The sequence below is a fragment of the Phyllostomus discolor genome, chromosome 8 (assembly GCF_004126475.2).
Source record: "Phyllostomus discolor isolate MPI-MPIP mPhyDis1 chromosome 8, mPhyDis1.pri.v3, whole genome shotgun sequence".
In the NCBI taxonomy this organism is placed as follows: domain Eukaryota; kingdom Metazoa; phylum Chordata; class Mammalia; order Chiroptera; family Phyllostomidae; genus Phyllostomus; species Phyllostomus discolor.
In genome coordinates this window covers 110,487,887-110,508,651 of record NC_040910.2, presented here as the reverse complement: position 1 = coordinate 110,508,651, position 20,765 = coordinate 110,487,887, and the positions used below count along the sequence as shown (strand labels likewise).

At 54.2% G+C, this 20,765-nt stretch overlaps 2 protein-coding genes and 3 non-coding genes across 7 annotated transcripts; 3 read left to right on the top strand and 2 right to left on the bottom strand.

The window, feature by feature from the left end:
* Positions 1-154: 154 nt before the first annotated feature.
* Positions 155-4,690, top strand: ATP5PD (ATP synthase peripheral stalk subunit d). Its single transcript, XM_028520320.2, has 6 exons — positions 155-308; positions 1,884-2,014; positions 2,353-2,449; positions 3,319-3,390; positions 4,114-4,176; positions 4,489-4,690. The coding sequence occupies exons 2-6, from the start codon at positions 1,893-1,895 to the stop codon at positions 4,618-4,620; spliced, it is 486 nt and encodes a 161-aa protein (XP_028376121.1). The 5' UTR covers positions 155-308; positions 1,884-1,892; the 3' UTR covers positions 4,621-4,690.
* A 4,533-nt stretch (positions 4,691-9,223) lies between these two features.
* On the top strand, positions 9,224-9,296 carry TRNAR-UCG. Its single transcript has one exon. It is a non-coding gene; the product is annotated as a tRNA-Arg (tRNA).
* Positions 9,297-9,637: 341 nt separating this feature from the next.
* On the top strand, positions 9,638-9,710 carry TRNAR-CCU. The gene has a single exon. It is a non-coding gene; the product is annotated as a tRNA-Arg (tRNA).
* Positions 9,711-10,034: 324 nt separating this feature from the next.
* TRNAR-CCU lies at positions 10,035-10,107 on the bottom strand. The gene has a single exon. It is a non-coding gene; the product is annotated as a tRNA-Arg (tRNA).
* Positions 10,108-13,441: 3,334 nt separating this feature from the next.
* MRPL58 (mitochondrial ribosomal protein L58) lies at positions 13,442-19,979 on the bottom strand. 3 transcript variants are annotated; one of them, XM_028520959.2, is made up of 6 exons: positions 19,729-19,961; positions 17,245-17,281; positions 15,181-15,240; positions 14,572-14,654; positions 14,055-14,224; positions 13,442-13,784 (listed from the first exon to the last, which is right to left on the bottom strand). In XM_028520959.2, exons 1-6 carry the CDS (start codon positions 19,912-19,914, stop codon positions 13,700-13,702), a joined length of 621 nt encoding a protein of 206 aa, XP_028376760.1. In that variant the 5' UTR covers positions 19,915-19,961; the 3' UTR covers positions 13,442-13,699. The 3 variants fall into 3 exon arrangements, with proteins under 3 accessions (XP_028376760.1, XP_035890005.1, XP_035890004.1); XM_036034112.1 differs by having other exon boundaries at positions 13,582-13,784; positions 19,816-19,979; XM_036034111.1 differs by lacking the exon at positions 15,181-15,240 and having other exon boundaries at positions 13,583-13,784.
* Positions 19,980-20,765: the final 786 nt, after the last annotated feature.

Sequence of the window (20,765 nt, the reverse complement as noted above, 5' to 3'; positions counted from 1 at the left end):
GCCGCCGCCACTGCCCGCGCGCCGCCGGGCCGGCCCATCTCTCGGCAGGGAGAGCCGGACCGGCCCATCGGCGGGGGTGGGGCCGGGGAGAGGGACGGGAGCGCCCCCAACCAGCACTCGGGGACCCGCACAGTGGAGGCGCTGGGTCCGCCCCGGGGGCGGGACTTCCGGGGCGGAGCCCCATCCTATCGGCTGGCCGGTGGCGCGAGGCCCGCCCCCTGGGTTGCGGGTTGGCTGAGAGGGGAGTTTCCGGTGACCCGCTTCCGTCACTTGCTGCTGCGGCCTGTGGGGCGCCGGGGTCGGTGAAGGTGAGTAGGGTTGGGGACGCTGGGTCCGCCTCCAGCGGGTTCCTTTGCTCTTTCGCCTCCAAATTTTTCGCCGACCCTTGCCGCAACCCTGCCTAGGACGTGGGGTCCTGCGGCTGCCCCGCTGAAGCGGGGCCCCGGGTGTAGCTGCTGCCGCTTCGCTCCGCGCTCCCTTCCTTTTTCCCTGCCCGGCGCGGGAGGCCGCCGGGGCCGGGCTGCGGCCGGGTCGCCTCTGCCTCAGCCGCTTCCACCAAGCTGGCCTCGTCCAGTCCGCCCCCGGATTAAGCAGTCCGGGTTGGGGGCTGGAGAAACGTTACGCGGAGATAGTTACATAACTTGATGCGCCTTCCCCTGCCTCCCGAGGGTCCCAGTTTTGCAGCGCGTGGACCGTTCGGAGCTTCTCAAGTGCAAGCTTCCTCTGCTCCTTCAACAAATAGTCCTTGAGCCCCTCCTGGGTGCGTGACCGGCTCTAGGCGCTGGGGGTTCAGCAATAAATAATAGACAAAATCCTTTCATTTATGAAGCCTACCTGTTACTGGGGCTTGGAAAGGCGTCTATAAGGAAGCTTATTCCTCCGATGTCTTTAAAAGGCACCTGCCCCTCACCTCCATTCCGGGTAACCCAAGGTATCCTGGGAGGGCAGGAAAGGAAGGGGCAGGTGCTGGACAATTTCTCTCTAAGATCCTGGGGAAGAGCTGCTACCACCTTCCCTGTGATCCGCCCCGTGGCCTGTAAAGACCGTTGACACTTCAGCTTTTCAACTAAGGCCTGATGCTATTATTTAGTTTGGCGAGTTTACTTTATTCTGTCTTGGATTTTTAAATAAATGGCTGTAATCATTTTCCTTCTTCTCTCACATTCATGTGTATACTGAATACCTCTTTTAAGGGTGTTGCTAATTACCCTCCGGGCATGTGCTGGTGCTGCAGGGGTACATCAGACGTGAATAAGGAATACAGGTTATTACCAATCTGATAGACAGGGAGTAGAGAGCCCCTTCCGTTCGCCTGAGACGGTAGAGTGAATGGCTGTGCACAGTTTCCATTTGGTCCTTCGAACAGCTTGCTCAGGTAACAGCAGGGCTGGTGTTAGCGCCATGTTCAGGTGAGGAAATTTTGGTCTGGAGCCTGCGCTGTTCACACCTTGTGGGAACTTGGGTGCGTACAGTTCTATGGCCTGGAGAATCGGTGAATAAAACAGTCTCGGTGGAAATGCATTTAAAATAAATCGCTAACTTGAATGCAGTGCGTGAGTGTTACCTTAGCAGTGTTTCCAAAGGTACGTGGAGAACGCACAGTAGAGCACTGGGCTTTGAAGGCTGAGTTAGGAGTCACGGAGTGGGCGGAGGGACATTTAGGGGGAGAGAACATAGTTCTGTGCCGGGTTGCACACCTTGAATTTGAAAAGCTGAGGTGCCCCCCCTTTTCTGGGTTAGCAATCCTAATTTCTGTAGTTGCCATACCCTCCACTCACTCGAGGACGCTGATCTGTTTCTTAAAGCACTTCCTGTTCATAAGACGACTTGTATAGAGTTCTTTCCGAAGGCCCGGTTTTGATCTGAGCTGTTTCATTTTCTAGGATCTCAAGATGGCTGGGCGAAAACTTGCTCTGAAAGCCATCGACTGGGTAGCTTTTGGGGAGATAATACCCCGAAACCAGAAGGCCATTGCTAACTCCCTGAAGTCCTGGAATGAGACCCTCACCTCCAGGTCAGTACCTTCCTGAGAGGGAGCCTCCTAACTCGCCACGTACGTGGAGACGGAGCAGTGACGTGCGGTTACGTGTGGTTTGGGCTTTCTGAGGCTCTTCTGCCAGAAACTGTGAGGAAGCCCGTGTATCAAGTTACCAGATGAAAGTAGGGCATTTTTTTGTTTTTGGGTTTTTTTTTTTTTGGTTTTTTTTTTTTTTGCATTCCTGTGCTCTTCCTCCTAGAGAAAAGTGTGATGACAGGTCCAGGCTGTGGGAATAAGGAACAGGGGAATTATTACTGTGTGAATTTTCGGTTGCTCAGAGAACAATCTTAACTTTTGCTTTTCCGCGTGAGCAGGTTGGCTACTCTGCCCGAGAAGCCCCCTGCTATTGACTGGGCTTACTACAAGGCCAATATAGCGAAGGCCGGCTTGGTAGACGACTTCGAGAAGAAGGTGAGACTTGGGGCAGCCAAAGCGCTGGTCTTGTAACGTGGCTTGCGGCTGGGACGGGGGGAGAGCAGATGATCCCACGTGCAGGTTCACAGCAAGGAAGGAGGGGTGGTGTTAACGAACACTCAGGTCCCAAAGGAAGCTCAGGAGAGGGGGCTGCGGCCACAGGTCTTGCGTTAGCTGATGTAAAGGTGAACAGAATGAATACACGCGAGGGATTCAGGATCTGTTCATCGGGCAGGTTCTTATCCAAAGGAACAGTACAGGATGGCCTTGGTCAGGGGCCAGAGGGCTGTCGAGGTAAAATTCCCATTCATCTCACCCTTGGGAGAAACTACCATCTTTTCTCCTCTTTCGCTGTTTCCCCCCGTCTCCGCGCTGCCTTCCTCACTGTCTCCTGTGGCTGTAATCTCTTGTCAGCCTGTCAAGGCCCGCTCCGCCGGGGACGGTGCTGAGCGCTGGGCCCCAGCACGAAGCGGTCTTCTCCGGAGACCGTCTCTGCCTCCATTGTGCCATCAGTGCTGCCACCTTGTCCACAGGGATGGGGTTCCCTTAAAAGAAACCAGAATTTCTTTAGAAATCAGAGGTTCTAGGAGGCTATTTTTGAGGCCATCCGGTCCAGCTGTCCCTTTCAGATGAAGCTCACTGTGACAGAGACTTGTCCGAGGTGTGCAGCTGGTTGTGGGCGGGGCCGGGAAGCACCTCCGTCTCCCTGTCCCGGGCTTGGCATTGTTTCCACCGCAACAACCCGGATTCATCCTGGCTTCCTCTTGGAGTGGGGGATGTGTTCTTATGTGCTCTGTGAGGACCGACAGCCCTCCCTTTGGGCTCCCGGCTGTACTGACAACGGCTCCCTGTGCCTGCGTTCACAGTTTAATGCCCTGAAGGTCCCCGTGCCGGAGGATAAATACAGTGCCCTGGTGGATGCTGAAGAAAAGGAAGATGTAAGTAGTGGAGGCTGTTACGGATCTTAAAATCCTCTTAATCCCCGACGGCGCTGTATTTCTCAGTCCCTGGGCTGGGGTGGAGTGTGCTAAAAGGAGCAAGGAAATGAAACTCTAGAAAATGCAACCTGCGCGGTTGCCTGGGAACCAGAGGGAGGGGGCTGTTCAGTGTGCTTTCTCTCGCGGTCGTGGCTGGTTTCACAGATGAGCGCGTACGTCACAACGGGTCTTTAAACACGTGCCCTTGACTGCATGTCGGTTGTGCCCTGACGGGCAGTTAGGGAGTTGGGTAGGAAAACCGTCCAAGGTGGTGTTCAGATACTGAACAATGTGCCTGGAAGTACCGAAGGCCAGATGTCGGAGCCCCGGTGGCTCCCGCAAGGGGTGGTCTGGCTTGGCGGTCCGGCGGCTCGTCCTGACTGTTCGGTACCCAGCCCCCATAAGCACAGGCGTGGCGCAGGCTGCCTAGACGAGTGACTCCCGGAGGGGCCCCGGGCCTGCCGTCCCAAGCTGCTCCTCCTGTATGTGCTGCCCTGTGCGTTTAGCAAAGCTGTCATTCGCCCCCCACAGCGCGCTCCCCCCAGTCGTCACGGCGTTCTCCGTGTATCCTCCAGAGCGAGACAGAGAGAGGGGTCCGGCTCTGCGACTTCGCAGACCTTGGGAGCCTCAGGGTCAGCACGGTTGAGCTTGGTTTCAAAACGGAGTTTCTCTCTTCTTTTAAAGGTGAAGAGCTGTGCCGAGTTTCTGTCTCTCTCCAAGACCAGGATCGAGCAGTACGAGAAGGAGGTAAGGGTGAGCTCTGGCCTTGGGGTGGGCTTCCTCTTCCACCTAGTGGCAGTGACCTGCCGGGGTTCTTTTCTGCATCTTTGCAGCCCCCCCCTTTTTTCTTTTCTTTTTCTAATTTTATTGTAGTCATTGTTCAAGTACAGTTTTCTGTCCTTTACTCCCATCCCAGCCCACCCACCCATCCCTCCCCACCTCCCTCCCGTCCCTCCCCACCTCCCTCCCATTTCCACCGCCCCTAGTTTTTGTCCATGTGTCCTTTATATGTTCCTCTAAGCAGCCCTGTTTACCTTGACATGTTTGCCTGCCTTCCAGCTGGAGAAGATGAGGAACATAATTCCATTTGATCAGATGACCATAGAGGATTTGAATGAAGTCTTCCCAGAAACCAAACTGGACAAAAAGAAGTATCCCTACTGGCCTCACAAGCCAATTGAGAATTTATAAACTTCAGTCTGGGAGAAGGCTCTGGCCTCTGTATCATAAACTGTGGACATTAAAAATAATTACGTAATGCCGAGTGTGTCTGTTCCTTTGCAAATGAGAGAGTTACAACTCTGAGGCGACCCCCCCCCCGGGAGTGGGCTGTTTGTTAAAATGGGAGGGTGAGCCCATAGGTGGGTGCCGGCCCCGGTGTCCAATGATCTGCCTGTGCTCCTAATCCCAGAAGGTAAAAATGGTCTGGAGGGTTCTAGAAGATCCTTTGTTGGGTGTTGGCACACTGCACCTTAGTCATTTATGTCCCCCAGGGCGTAGCACTGTGCTTGGAATTTTAGAAGCGTCTTCATATGAATTCATTATGAATGAAAGAAAAGACCCGTGAACCTTCGGGGGTTCACATCTGGGGAGGACATTCCCACACACAAACCCTGAGTAATAGGGCCAGCCGGCATGTTGGTGATGGATCGTGCCTCACAGAACACATACTGTGTTCCAGGAATCGTCTTAAGTAATCACTTTAGATAAATACTCTCATAACAACCCTACAAGGTAGGTAGTGTACCAGCCAAGACAAAGAAGTCCTTGGAAGGCGACAAAATTGCCGATGGCACGTTGGCTATTCTCTACCCAGAGGCCTTCCCTGACTGCTCAGTAGCTTCCCGTCACCCTCTTTATTTTGAATCATCTCTTGTTTATTATTTGTGTGCTGTCCTCTCTCAGTAGAGTGTGAGCTCCTTGGAGGCAGCCCGGAGGACAGTTTTAGGGGGAACTGGAGGCAGAACCCAGAAAAGAAGCGTTGTCTCCAGTCGTGCAGCGGGGGCCCGTGTTGCTGCAGTGACGTAGCCGGGCCTGGGGCCTTAGAAGTGGCCTCAGTGAGACTCCTTTGAAGCAGACAGAGGAAGAGTTCTGGGTGACCCTGGAGAAGGGAGAAGAGAATCCTGTGCTTACAATCCTTTGTTTTGTTCTTGTGAAACGTACGAGAAACACTGGTTTTGAAACATTTTCGAGTCAAAGACCTACAAACAAGACAGTTTTGCTCTGAACAAGAACAAGTATCCCGGAGGGCACGTGATGGGAGACACGCAACGTCTAGAGCGCAGCCGTAGCTCCCCAGCAGCTACGGGCTTCGAGGTTTAAAAAAAATCACCTGTGGCCATATTGATAGTTGCAAAAAGATAAACATTTTACTAAAGGAATACACAGGAACAAATGAAAATCATAAAAGTACATTTCTCCTATAGTCCCTTTTTTTTTAAGATTTTATTTTTAGAGAGGAAAGGGGGAGAGAGAGAGAGAAGCATGAATGTGCGGTTGCTGGGGGCTGTGGCCTACAACCCAGGCATGTGCCTTGACTAGGAATCAAACCTGCAATACTTTGGTTTGCAGCCTGCGCTCAATCCACTGAGCTACGCCAGCCAGCTATAGTCCCTCTTCAAAGGCTCCCGGGATCAGGCCCTGGCCGGCAGCTCGGTTGGCCAGAGCATCACACCAGCAGGCCAAGCTTGCAGGTTTGCTCTCTAGTCAGGGCACGTGCAAGAATCAACCAGTGAGTGCGTCCATGAGGTGGGGCAGCAAAGTGATGCCGAGCTCTCTCCAATAATCTACAAATTAAGCACTAAGGGTGGGGGGGACTTCTGGCCAAGATGGAGGCGTAGGTAGACCAAGTGTGCCTCCTTGCACAACCAAAATAAGGACAACAACAATTTAGAAATAAAATAACAACCAGAACTGACAGAAAATTGAACTGTATGGAAGTCCCACAACCAAGCAGTTAAAGTAGATACATTCATCCAGACCGGTAGGAGGGGCGGAGCCGGGTGGCCAGGTGGAGAGGGATCACGGCAAAAAAAAGTGGTGGCACCAGACGCACAAGACAGCAGTGGATGGACCCAGTGAGGTGGCGATTGTGAATCGAGGCACAGTGCACAAGGCGGTTGGCTGACCAGGCGGTCCCACATTCACGTGCACATAAACCAGGCGAAACTGGGAGGCGAGACAGACGGCGCGACCCAGGGCCCCAGCACCAGGAAATAAAGCCTCAAACCACCGACTGAAAACACCTGTGGGGGTTGAGGCTCAGGGAGAGACTCCCAGCCTCATGGGAGAGTTCTTTGGAGAGACCCACAGGGTCCTAGAATGTACACAAGCCCACCCACCCAGGAATTAGCACCAGAAGGGCCCAGTTTTCTTGGGGGAAGTGGTGGAAGAGACTGAAATCCGACAGAGCAGAGCAAGTGTCATTGTTCCCTCTCAGACCCCGCCCCCACGTTCAGCATCACAACCCAGCGACTGGGCTGCCCCGCCCAGGAGCCCAGGTGAACACCTAAGGCTCCACCCCTCACACATAACAGGTGCTGACAAGGCCCCCCCCCCAAAAAAAAAGGCACAAACAGAAGAACAGATCAAAGCTCCAGAGCAAATATAACTAAGTGATGAAGAGATAGCCAACCTATCAGATGCACGGTTCAAAGCACTGGTGATCAAGATGCTCACGGAATTGGTTGAATTTGGTCACAAATTAGATGAAAAAATGAGGGCTGTGCAAAGTGAAATGAAGGAAAATGCACAGGGAACTAATAGTGATGGAGAGAAAATTGGGACTCAAATCAAGGGAGTAGACCAGAAGGAAGAAAGAAACAACCAAACAGAAAAGAATGAAGAAATAAGAATTCAAAAAAGTGAGGAGAGGCTTAGGAACCTCCAGGACATCTTTAAACGTTCTAACATCCAAATTACAGGGGTACCAGAAGGGGAAGAGGAACAGCAACACGTGGAAAAGTTATTTGAACAAATAATAAAGGAGAACCTCCCCAATCTGGCAAAGGAAATAGACTTCCAAGAAGTCCAGGAAGCTCAGAGAGTCCCAAAGAAGTTGGACCCAAGGAGGAACACACCAAGGCACATCATAATTACATTAGCCAAGATTAAAATGAAGGAGAGAATCCTAGAAGCAGCGAGCGATAAGGAGACAGTCACCTACAAAGGAGTTCCCATCAGACTGTCAGCTGATTTCTCAAAAGAGACCTTACAGGCAAGAAGGGGCTGGAAAGAAGTGTTCCAAGTCATGAAAGGCAAGGACCTACATCCAAGATTGCTCTGTCCAGCAAAGCTTTCATTCAGAATGGAAGGGCAGATAAAGTGCTTCTCAGATAAGGTCAAGTTAAAACCCTTCACCAAACCCTGATTATATGAAATGTTAAAGGAATTTATCTAAGAAAAAGAAGATAAAAAACATGTATAATAAAATGACAGCAAACTCACAATTATTAACAACCACACCTAAAACAAAAACAGAAAGAAACTAAGCAAACAACTAGAACAGGAACAGAACCACAGAAATAGAGATCACATGGAGGGTTAGCAACAAGGGAGTGGGAGGAGGAGAGAGGGGGAAAAGGTACAGGGAATAAGTAGCATAGATGGAAGGTAGAAAATAGACAGGGAGAAAGCAAGAATAGTATGGGAAATGTAGAAGCAAAAGAACTTATGACACATGGACATGAAGTAAAGGGAGAGAATGTGGGTGGGAGAGGGTGTGCAGGGTGGAGGGGAATGAAGGGGGAAAATGAATGGGACAACTGTAATAGCATAATCAAAATATATTCTTTAAAAATAACTATCAAGAAAAAAATCACTACTAGGGTCACACAGTTTGAGTGTGCCACCTTTTCTCCTGTGATCCGTGGTTATTATTCCTACTGTCCGGTGACCACGTGCACACGTGCTTCCTTGTACACACACACACCCAGTGTGCACAGAGCCGTGCGCACCGTCGGGATGGGGACGGCGCACAGCGGGGCGGGCGGCATGGAGTTGGGCGGCATTCCCATCTCGCCTGCCCGTCCCCAGGGCGTGGCTTAGGGGGAATGGAGGGGCCGGGCCTGCAGTTTTGCCTGCTTTTAATTAAATTGTAGCGATTCTTACAGAACACATTAGTTTCTCGAGGTGAGTGGATACCAACTCAAAAGATGCAAGAAGCGGGGCCCCACTGACCCTCAACAGTTTATCATTCAAGCTGTAGTACGGCATGATCAAAAAGAAAAGGAAAATAATTGCGGTACTATTAAAAAGGAAACGAACTACACCGTTTTCATTTTACGTGCGTAATAGAGAAACTACCTCATACAGGATTTGAACTTACACCCTCTCTCACTGTTACATTCACTTTCAAAAGCCAGCGTCTTAACCACTAAACCATAGGAATGGTAGACAAGTAACCCCCGAACAATTGCCTTTTCAGCTATGATGCCGCGGGGCTGCGTAATGACATCACACCGGAACTCTCTGGCAGGAAAAGCAAGGGTTGGAAGTGAGCTGTGATGCCAATGTGCTGTCCTCTCGGAGGACTGTACACGGGTACAGGAAATTCGAACTCGCGACTTCTTCAACCGGAGTCAGCGGCTTTACTCGCTATGCCACTCAAACTCCACGGGGACGCAGCTCTGCCGCGATGCCTCCTTGGGGATCTGCGGACGCACTGGCACAGAAAGCGACTGCACTCGCTCCGCCTTCGCCGCGCCGGTGTCGCACCCTGTGGCACCTGCAGTGGGCGCCACCGCCCGCGAAGAAGTTGTACCTGGACTGCGCATTGCTCATTGTGTTACACTAAGACCGCGTGGCCTAACGGATAAGGCGTCTGACTTCGGATCAGAAGATTGAGGGTTCGAGTCCCTTCGTGGTCGGTGATGTTTTGGTCGATTGACCCTGGGCCAGCGGCATGACAATACTGCGGCCCCTCTCCTAGTCCCTCTGCCCGCTGACATCTATCTTCTAAGAAGCTAGGAGGTTCGCGCCGCTAGACCACCCTAGGTCTGAGCCGGCCCTTCCCGGTCGTCTCGTCTTGCTGTTTAGCTTTTCGCGGTAGCACGGCTGTGTACCCTCTGGTTCTCGGGCTGTCCTGCCGCGGCGACCTGTGCTACGTTCTGGTCTAGGAGTACGCAGTCCTGCCGCAAGCTTGGCGGAGAACTGTGACATTTGTGCACGTGGCATTACCATGGACCACGTGGGCACCGCATTTTGTCGTGCCCCAGTGGCCTAATGGATAAGGCACTGGCCTCCTAAGCCAGGGATTGTGGGTTCGAGTCCCACCTGGGGTGATGTACGTGTCCTTGCGCTAAAGGTTATTTTGGTTCTGCGAATGGGCAACCAGGGGCTCCAGTCCACGTGATTTGGACCCCGGGCACTCCTCCGCCTCCGGAGCCTGCCTTCCTTCTTGACAGTCCCCGTTCGTCTGCAGTACTGCTGCCTAGCCTCGGCCTGTGAATTGTAGAAAAGTTGACACAGGTGAGTGTTGCCGATGGCTGCTTTGTTTCAGGGAACCATTTGGTTTTCCACCGCGCTCCCTTGGGGTCTGGGCACGTTTTTACTAGAATGTAACAACGTTGGAGTGAATTTTTCTGAGTAACAAAAACACAAGCTTTTACCCCAGGTGGGACTCGAACCCACAATCCCTGGCTTAGGAGGCCAGTGCCTTATCCATTAGGCCACTGGGGCCTGCAGCTCACCCCCCTCGCATCTTTTCCTCTAGTAGACGGTCAGAGTTCGAGTGCAGGAGTCCGTGGGGCACCCGTTTACCGAGGGATGCGGAGCCAGGGATGGGCACGGGAGAGGCCCCCGGAGCTCACAGGCGAACGAGAGGATGCGGGAAGACGCTACCCCGGGAGGCGAGCTGCCCAACCTGCAGCCTCCGCTCCGGGGAGCACAGTAGGGCTGCGACTGCCTGAACACCTGGGCCGCGGCGGATGGAGGCTGGGGTTCGAGCCATCGTGTCTACTACTGACCCGACAGAAAGTCAGGTGTTTGGGGGGAAAAGTGGTGTAAGGAGCGAACGAGAACAGGCCAGGCTCAGTCACGAATACTGACACATAAACCCTGAAAATCTTCACTATCACGAGACAAGGGACAACCAGGAGGAACAAATCCTTCCATGTACACACACACATACACACACCCACACACCCCTATGTATATGTTATATGCCAACGTATAATAAGCAGAAAAGAAACATATCAGCCAAATATATACTTCACCCTAATATTTTGTTCCTTTAAAACGGTTAGATAAAAAATAGCCCAAATAAAGGCTAAGCACATTTTTAAACGTTGCAACATTGAAAATCCGCTATTACAGCCCATGCACCTCTGAAGGATGTTGCAGCAGAAGCTTCAGCCAAGGGCAGGCGGCGCGCGTCCCCGTCAGGACTTGGATGAGACTTGGCCTCTCCAACGCTCTGCATTTCAGGACACAGGGCGCTTGGACACGTTCCCGTTTCTCTCTCCAACACGCGGCGTCTGCAGAAACCCACCCCTTTCCTTCACATCAGCAAGACGGGTTTAACCGACCTGGCTCCGGTCTCCTGCCCTCATTTCAGTTAATCAGCTTGTTTGTTGAAGGGTAACGTTCATGCGGCAAAGTGCACACACCACGGCCCATGAGATACAGAACATTCCCAGCCTCCCAGCCCTCCTCCCCCTCCCCCAGCTACTTTCCTGATGTGCATCACCGCCGAGCAGCTTTGCCTTGTTTTGAACTACGTATAAGTGGAATCGCTGATTGGGAGCTTGGCCTCTTTCGCTCAACACTGTGCCCATGGGGTTCATGCAAGTTCCTTCTTTCTCCCTCAGCTTTTTAAAAGAATGGGTCCCACCCCTGGGCTCTACTTTCTGTCCCGTTGCCTGTTCTGTTTTTCTGTACGTCTTCCTCCCCTCATGTCTGGAATGCTCTTCCAGGTCCTGTCACATGCCACCCACGTCTTCTGAGGGTCCAGCACTTTGCCCAGGGTCAACCCACAGGGGTGCCTTCTCCCGTTCCCCGCTGACACCGTCTGAACCCGTCTCCCTGGGTTCTTTCTTCTGCCTTGCCTCTTCCTCAACTGCTCCTGCCTTTCCCCAGACTCTGCTCGTCCTCCTGCACCCTGCACCTCCCAGAGGCAACCTCACTCCCAGCTGCAGGGCTCCGGCCCCTCTCCTGGGCATCGGCACCTGGGCATTCCTTCTCGGGCCCCACAAAGCCAGCTTCTCCCAGGTGACACCATCCTCCTCATCCAACCGCCCTCCCAGCCTGCTCCCTCGGTGAGTTTCCTGTTTCAACGCACAGCACCGCCCACGTCGCACACCTGTTCCCTTTCCACGTGGGCCAATTTTCTGTCCCCATAATCCTTCTGCATCGATTTTCTCTTCATCCCTGCTGTCACTGCCCCAGTTCTAGGACGGGTCCCTGACTGCTCACCGGGGTCAGTCTACCAACCACTGCACACTTCCCTGCGGCCTTTCCGCCTCCGCTCACGGCCAGATTAATCTTCCCCTGACAGCCGCTGGAGGGGTAGAGCCTGAACGTGTCAGCTGTCACACTTAAGGACTTCCTAGACCTGGCTCCCACTCAATGTGGCAGATGTGTCTTCCACAGCTCCTCGTCCCCTGGGTCCCCGCCAAACTGCGCTATTAATCACCATTCCCCGAGCACATACTCAGCGCCATTAGCCATTTATTTATTCATTTCGGTCCCACACCAGCGCGAGGAGGTAGCCGCTGATAGCATCACCCCCAGGTGATAGATGGGAAACCGGGAGGCGAGGCAGTGTGCGGTGCAAGGCCCCACAGCCGCGGGGGGTGGAGGGCAGGAGCTGCCCGGGGTAGTCAGTCTGGCTTCGGAGCCCATTCTCAGTGCCACAGTTCGCTGTCCCAGCGACAGGCATGGCCCTCGGCCACCCTGGAGTCTCCTGGTGACAAGCTCTTGTCTCGCTTGCACGGCCGGCTCTTCCCATCCGTCAGGCCCACCTGCGCTGCAGCTTCTCCGGCCTTCCAGCGGAAACTAATCGTTTCTCTGCCTCCCAGAATCTCTTTAGACCTTTCTTACGTTATTTACATTTTAGGTCATGTTACCATACAGGAATCCAGTTTTTTCTTTTCAACTGATCGGATGCCAAATCTCTGCCAGAATGGACTTGGTTCATCGCTGACTCCCCGGGGTACCCACCCGGGGCCTCGTGGACTAACGGATGTTGCACTTCCTTGATCCCCAGGGGGCTCTCTTCAGGACCGGGACCCCGTCTTCCACATCTGTATTTCCTAAGCCATTTATCCAAGACCTTCCCCCTTTGTTTACACGCGCGTGAATGAGGTCCCTGCTCAGATAGTGTACGCACTACTGCTGTCTGTTACATTGCGTTTAAAGCCCTGCGATGCACTGTTGTTTGTCAAATGAATGAAGTAGGTCAAAATAATAGAGAACGTTCTACGGAATTTGTACATTCTAGAGTAACCTACTCTTATGCTGGCCTGGGTGCTCCCCCACCCACAGGATTGCAAAACCCTTTTCCTAGTTCCAACCCACTCTTTCCCTGCCCCCACAACCCCAGGGCCTAACACTCGACATTCCTTCCCACTCAGGTGGTCCCCTGCTCCCTGTTCCTTAAAACCTAACCCGCCTGACTTGAATGTGAGGGTCTCCACCCTGAGCGTCTGTCTCCCTCCGGACTTAGCTCCCATGAGCCCCTGCCCAAACCCACCATTCCAGCGGCTTCCTCATGGTCTCGCCGCCCCCAGCCTTCTCTTTGGTCCCCTTTATCCATACTGTTCCCTTCAACTGGCAGGTGCTCCGCCCCTTTGTCCTGATGGAAGGTCCGCACCTTCGTGGAAGCCCAGCTCTGACGCCCCCTCGCCTGCCTCAGCTTCTAACCGCACGTGTGCTCCTTGAAGGCAGACACCACGCTCGCTCCCGTCTCCCCCGGCTGCGACACCTAGTCCGCGCCAGTCAGTAACTGCTAGGCCGATTTCAGCCGAGAGCAAGGTGGGACCCCGTTCTGAAGCGTTCTGAAGAACGGAAGCCGTCTGTGTTTAGAGTTTTATTGCAGCTCACACATGAAATGGGAAATTAAGGTTTGACAACATGCAACATGCAACGCCTATGAAGAAGGTCTCAGCCAGTGTCCACAGCCCTCACTCCCGATGCACGTTCCCGGACGGTTCCAGCGCTAGAGACCGGCGCTAGCGACCGCACACAGCGGCTCCGACTCCTGGCGGCGCTGAAGCTCACGGCCACTGCCCGACGCCCCGCAGAGCGTCTCTGCCGGCCCTGGAGGGTGACTTCAGTCCACCTCTACCCTCCTGCTCGTCTTGACGGCAGAACTCATTCTCTTCTTTCTCAGCCTTTCCCGGTTCGTGTTCTCTATCCTGCAAACAAAAACAGCGCGGTTAGGCCCGGGTGTCCAGCCGGTGCTTTTCAAGGCAGTGAAAGGGCCTGGCCGCGCAGCGGGGAGCGGAGCGGCTGGAGGAGGAGGTGCGGGCTCCAGGTCTCCGCTCCAGGGTCTCCGCTGGGGCCAGTCTGCCCCCGCCCTGGGGGAGGGGCGTTTCCACCCATTCGCTGGGAGGCTGTGGGCTCCACCCTGCCCCCCTTATGCCCGGTGCTGCCCCTCAGGAGAAGGCTGGGGCGGTTCCTGGTACCTGATTTTCCACAGTGCAGCATCCTCTTTGGAGGGCTCCTTGGCCGGCTGGTTGGCTTCAGCGATCATGTCTCGAATTTTCTGTAGGCAATCCGCCAGGTTTCGGAGCTGATAGCGGCTGCATTCGGAAGTGAGTATCAGCTCTCCTGACTTGTTGATCTTATTTTTATGCTGCAGGGAACAAAGGCAAAACCAGAGTTCCACCGAGTAAAGGCTTAAACGCTACCAAGGGGTGCCCTGACCAGGGTGGGTCAGTTGGTTAGATGGCATCCCACAAAGCAAAAGGCCGCGTGTTCAATCCCCAGTCAGGGCCTATGCCTGGGTTGCAGGCTCTGACCCTGGTCAGGGTGTGCCCCTAGGGCATGAACAAGAGGTGACCTAGCCATGTTTCTCTCTCTCTCTCTCTCTCTCTCTCTCCCCCCTTCCCCTCTGTCCAAAAAAGAAATCATTTTAAATAACAAATAAAAACAATAAAAGCAAAGGAGGGATTAAAGAGACAGAAAAGGGGCTGGCCCTACTGTGACAGCTATCTTCTGCCGCACGGGCTCTGCAATCCAGTCCGCGGTGGCCAGGTGGAACCTGACTTCGGCCTTGGAATTCACTGGAAAGAAAGAGAGGAGGGAGCACGGGTCACCGGGTCTCTAGGCAGGCTCTGCACCTGGGTGGCGGGTGACCATCCTGGAACAAAGGGAGGCGAGAAACCCAACCGGGTGTGTTTCCTTCCTGTGTCGACTTGGGGAGGCCCGGCTGGCCGGGGAATGAGCCTGCCGGGCAGTGGGGCACTTCTGGACAGAAATAAACCGCCGGGAACTGGAGCCCAGCACCCCCCTCACAGTGTACTGGGTGCTGAGAGGAATGGGGGGGTGGGCTCCACGAGGACGCAGGGACTCCGCTCTGGGGGCTGGCTGCCGGCTCCCACTGGGGTTTCCCTTTGTTTCGACTCCCAAGCCGACCCACAGCTCAGTCTGAGAACCAGGCCACGTTCAGGAGGATAAAGAGGATTATTAGAAACTGGCTTATTTAAGTTTCTGCTATTTAAAAAAAAAAGCCCTTTATTCCCCACGAATGTAAACACAGAATCGTCAAGTCCCTCTTCCGACCGAAGAAAACGACAAGGCGTCCCGTACCTTTGTTCACGTTCTGGCCCCCGGGACCGCTGCTCCGGCAGTAAGAGATCGTCAGGCGGTCTGCAAAACAGAGCACGCCCCAAAGAAATGATTACCTCAGGGCAAAACACTCCACACCTCTCTCAATGACACAAGACTACATATATATATATATATATATATATATATATATGTGACATTCAGATCAGCAGAGTAAGAGATGATTTATAGAGGTCACAACTAAAGTCAGGAGTGCCTTTCCCAAGGTCGCAGACAGCGGAGGCCGTAAAGTTATGACCCAGGCCATCTGCTTCCGGTCTGGTACATTCCAGCTGCCCCAGCTCTTTGCCCCTTGTTTTAGGGTGAGGATCCTTTCAAAAGGTCAACCTAAGAGACAAACTTAGTGTTTTATTTCAGAACGTGGTGGATGTGGTGCCCAGTAGCCTGTCAGCTCCGAGGACGGGCGTGTGTCTAATTCACTGCGGGGTCCGCGTGCCTAGCGCTTGGGCAGCGTTTAAGGACACCTGCTGGGCGGCTGAGCACCTGAACTGGAGCCGGGGCCTCGCTCCCAACCCTGGCTCAGCCGCTGACCAGGTGGCGCCGGCCAAGTCCCATGCTCCTCTGGGTCTCAGTTTTGTGTGTGTCTGCAATCACAATGAGGTTTCTTCCTTCTGTAATTCATGACAAGCAGCCTCACAGTGTCTGAGGAAAGTGGGGAAAAGGAACATTTGGGGTGCCTAGAAGGTGAGCTGCAAGATGTTTGGGCGGCAAACGACGGTGGTGGCCTGGTGGCGGAGGGCAGGCCCCTCCGGCCAGTGGTGACCCATCTCGGGACTGCTCCTGAGAGGACTTCCTCCCTGTGGCGGCTTGGGTGACAGGCCCACGCAGTACTGTACGGGGACCATTCCCCCATGGCCCCACGGCCCATGGCGCTGGCAACCGAGCCTGTGTCCATGTATGCAGGCCAATGAGGTCCGGCTGGCACCGCCGTCCACTCTGTCTCTGCAGGAACTCCCAGGGTCCTCCAGGAGCACAGCAGCCTGGGCGGCAGGCGGGGAGCTGTACTGCAGCCCCCTCCCACGGCCTCCCTTCTCCATAGGCTACAGTGACACAGCTTCTGAGCCCCCTTCTGACGCAGCAGCTTTCTGCCTCCTCCAGGCACGCGCACCCCACAAGGCCCGGCTGCAAGCGAGGAGGCCGGCCGCAGGGCGTCCTCTCTCTTGTGTTGTTGCTGCCTGAGCGGGGCCAGCGGGGCCGGCACCTTTGATCCTCTTCCTTTCCGGCCGGTGGAGGCCACAGTGAGGCCTCTGGATCTGAAAAGGACTGGCTGTTCCTTCCCAGGCCTTGCCTCAGGCTCGATGGGCGCACAGTCCTCAAGGGATGCACGCTCTGGCTCACAGGGAGACGTCCCCACGAGTCTGTCCTGTCCTCTCCCCTCGCTGAGGCCGCCCTCCTATCCAACTACTTGTGCATCCTTTCAGATCTATGCATGCATGTAGGAATATATATGTATTTCAGATGCATATGTAAGACACAAATGCTAGCTTACTACACGTATTCTTCCATAACTTGCTTTCTTCCAGCAACAATCAAGTCATCCACTGTAAAGATTACTCAGCCCTGGCTGGCGTAGCTCAGTGGATTGAGCGCGGGCTGTGAACCAAAGCATCGCTGGTTGGATTCCCAGTCAGGGCACATGCCTGGGCTGCAGGCCACGACCCCCAGCAACCACACATTGATGTTTCTCTCCCTCTCTCTCCCTCTCTCTCTCTCTCTCCCTCCCCTTTCTAAAAATAAATAAATAAAATCTTAAAAAAAAGATTATTCCACATCACAGGAATGTGAGGAGCTCTCTGTCCGAGCTGCACAGCACTCCGGAGTGGCTGCGCCACCATATTTTATTTTATTTTATTATTTTATTTTATTTTTTTTATTTATTTTTTTTTTGCTATTCTAAACAATACTGAAAGGACTCCACTTTTGCACACCCAAAGAGTTTATTTTTACTAGGCTGAAAAGATCTGGGAGGAATGTGTGAGGGGTGGGGGAAATGGCTGATTTTTAAAATAAAATCAAATGACTTACCTAGAGGAATGTCACTGTTGGCTTGCTTTGCGTCATCCTGTAATGTAATGCACACAGTGTCAAATAAATACTACTTGCTGGGTGACTCCCAGCTGGCCCAGGGCAACCAGAGAAATGATGTAAAGCCATGACACAAATGTAATACAGCTATTTCCAGGACCCAGCAAAACCCCATCAGAGGACAGAAAAAGCTCCCAGAAGTACCGTCTCAGATGGTACACTCCTTCAGGAAAACGGAACTGCCGTGTCCAGCCCTCCCTGCCCTGACCCGAGCCAGTGTGGGGACGACCAGAGGCTCCTGGGAGGCGGGAGGGAAGGCACCAGAGCACACACATCCGTCAGGGAAACTCCAGCGGGAGTACCCTCTGCTGGCCCGCACGGACGAACACGGGGGGCCCCCAGTGCTCCCTCTGCCCCTGGGAGTTTTCCTGCCCTGGACAGTGACAGGCATGTCTGCCTCGAGGGTCTGTGTGGAACAGAACCACTCCCTCCAGGACGTCCCACCTCCGTGCCTCTCCCAGCTGCTCCCCTGGCAATGGCCTTCAGCTTCTGAGCCTCAAATCCACGGGCCCCGGGCAACCACTACCCCCCTGAGGCTCTTCGGGCCATCCAGGCTCAGAAAGTGTCCTCACCTGTCCTGTTGTCCACCCCCGCCCCTCTCATCTCAGAATTATTCCAGGGGTTGGGGGGCGGGTCCTCCTCTCACTCAGCCTCTCCACAGCGCTGAGGACCGTGGGCCATGCCCTCCGCGCAGCACCCTCTGCTGAGCGATCTTCTTCGTGTTTTTTCTCCTCCTTCCCTAGGACTTTCTCATGCTCCTTTGCTTGCTCTTTGCCACCTTTCAACACGGACATGCCCCCGAAATCCTTCCACTTCTCTGTCTGACTCTTTTCCTGGAACGTTTCATCCCTCTGTGTTGACACACATACCATCTGTGTTGGTGATTCCCAACTTCCTGGCTCAAACCAAAACCTCTCTTCGACCGCAGACCCACAGCCAACAGCTCTTCGATGCCCCCTCTCAGAGGCCTCAAAGACCAACTCAGGGAGGGACAGCGTCCCTTGCTCCCACCGGAAGCAGCTGCCCCGCCCCCTGACAGCACACGGCTCTACTCATCTCTTCCCAATGCCCGGCGTGTCTTCTCCACTGGCTCACTTTCCGCTCCTTCCACTGCAGCGCTTGACAGTGTCTGACACAGTAACTACAGATTCATGTTTTTTCTCTGTTACTAAATGAAAGAACGTTCTAATCTCAATGAATGGCAAAGCAATCCTTCCATTGCTCAAGGCCCCAGACTTCAACTCCTCTTTTATTCTTGCCTCTCCTCGGAAACCCATCGGCAGAGGCTTCCCAGTCAGAATATATCTAGAACCGGAACAGTTCTCAGGACTCCCGCCGCTTCCACCCTGCTTCTCCCCTCTCACCTGCATTGTCACAATCTCCTAACCGGCCTTCCTGTTCTTCCCATCCTACAGCCTACTCTGCACAAGGCTCTCTGAGCGTGAGCCCTGCAAAACCCAGCCGGACCATCCCACTCCTCTGCCTCGGATCCCCCAGCAGGCTCCCCTGCTGGCCTGCCTGCTGTCCCTCGAACAGGCAGAGCACGCTACCACTCTGAGGTGGCGGCACCTGCTGTTCCCACAGGATGTCCGTCTCCCCTCTATTCCCAAGCTCCCTGCCTTGCTTCTTCTAGGCCCTACTCAAAGTCACCTTCTCAGAGACCTTCCCAGGCACCACCTCCTACCTTAGCTCTCTCCTTCCTTCCAGGCTTTATTTTCTCTAAAGCGAGTCACCTTCTCACATAGTCTGCACTACTCATTTTACTTGTTGCTGTCTCTCTCCTTTAGAATTCAAGGTCAACAAAGAGTAGGAATTTCGTGTTGTGTTCACTACTCTGTCCCCATGCCTGGCGCAGTGCACAGAGCATGCTCTCAATGGAGGTGTGTTGGCTGAGTGAATGAATCCATGAACGTTCTCTTCCAGTCCTGTAGGTGGAAACTCTACAGAATTGGCTGGGTGCTATCTCTCCCGCTCCAGGGCCAGAGCCTGCACACAGCAGGCTGTGATTGAATGCATCCTGAGGATACGAATGAGAAAACAGTTTCCTCGGGTGTGCTGGGGCTACTAGAGGCTAAGGTCGGTGGACCTTTCCCACATCCCAGGAGGGAGCAAACAACATGGCAGCCTCCTGCATTTATTGCTCATTAGGGCCAGAATGTCCACATTTTCCCTGGGACAAGGATCTGGGTCTGAAGGTTGGGGAACTAATGCGGAAAAGCTGGTGCTCTCCCAGTACTCCCACACTTCTAGTCTCCCGAGGCGCCGAGACCCGCCCAGTGGTCCCAGTCCTCGGTTGCTCGGGCAACCAGCTCCCACCGCGGCCCCTTCGAAGAACGGCGCGCACGCCCAATAGGGCTGGGCTTCCTGACGTCCCCCGCCAGAGGCGAGGAAACGCCCCTTCCGTCTGGCCCTCCCGGCTCTCACCGGGACCTTCCAGGCGGTGTCCACGCCCCGCGATTCCGGGTAGAGCTTGTCCAGGCTGTAGATGCTCTGGTATTCGGTGCCGTCTACCTGCTTGTGCAGCTCCCGGCGGGCGCAGTGCGCGGGTGGTGGTAGCAGCCAGGCCCCGGCTCGGCTCAGGCCCCAGCGGAGCCCCCGGGCGGCCGCCATGTTCGCGTCCCGGGGCTGCTTCCGGTGTGCTCTTCCTTCCGCGGTCCGCTAGATCGTGTTTCCCTTTGGATTTGGTTCCGTGCAACTTTTCGCGCCATCCGAGGAAGCAGAGAGCTGGGCTCCCTGCGTGGCTCTAGCGCGGCGCCTGTTAGAAGGTCCCCATCGGCGGGCTCCCGCAGGCCTGGTTGGCACTCTGAGGTCCGCTGCAGCGGTGGGGAAGACGTTAGCTAGCCAGCGAGTTCTCAAGGGAGCCCCCTGGTGAAAGAAGCCCCCGATCTGTCTCCCCAGAAACACCCTCTCGCCCCTCCTCCCGGACCGCTCTCCCGCCGCATCTCACACCATCCATGAGGCCAGTCCTGTCCAGCTTAGTTCATCTTCATCCCCTTTACCCTGCTGTACTTTTTGTTTCCCCTTTCAGATCGCCTAATCTTACTTTTCTGGTTCATTGCCTGTCTCCCAGCCAGAATGTAATAAGCGCCAGGAAGGCACTGGCTCTCTGCTGGATCCCCTGCAGCCAGCACCTGGCACATGGTAGACACTCAGTACACATTGTTCCGACCAGTTCTTTGGGAATGTGTTTCTGAAAGCTGAGGTCCGCTAGAACTGAGTTGTAGTAACTTGAGGCTCATTTCACGAGGCAGCCTACAAGCAAGACCCCGCTGAACGCGTGTGGGAAAGGCCTACGGCACAATTACCAGAGGGGAGGAGAGGCAGGCAGGTGGAGGAAGAAGTGTGGGTAGCCTCAGCCCGATACACCGAAGTTGCGGGTGTGGCCCCCAGGTCAGGGAGCAAACATACAAGAATCAACCAATGAATGCATAAATAATGAAATAACAAATGGATGTTTCTCT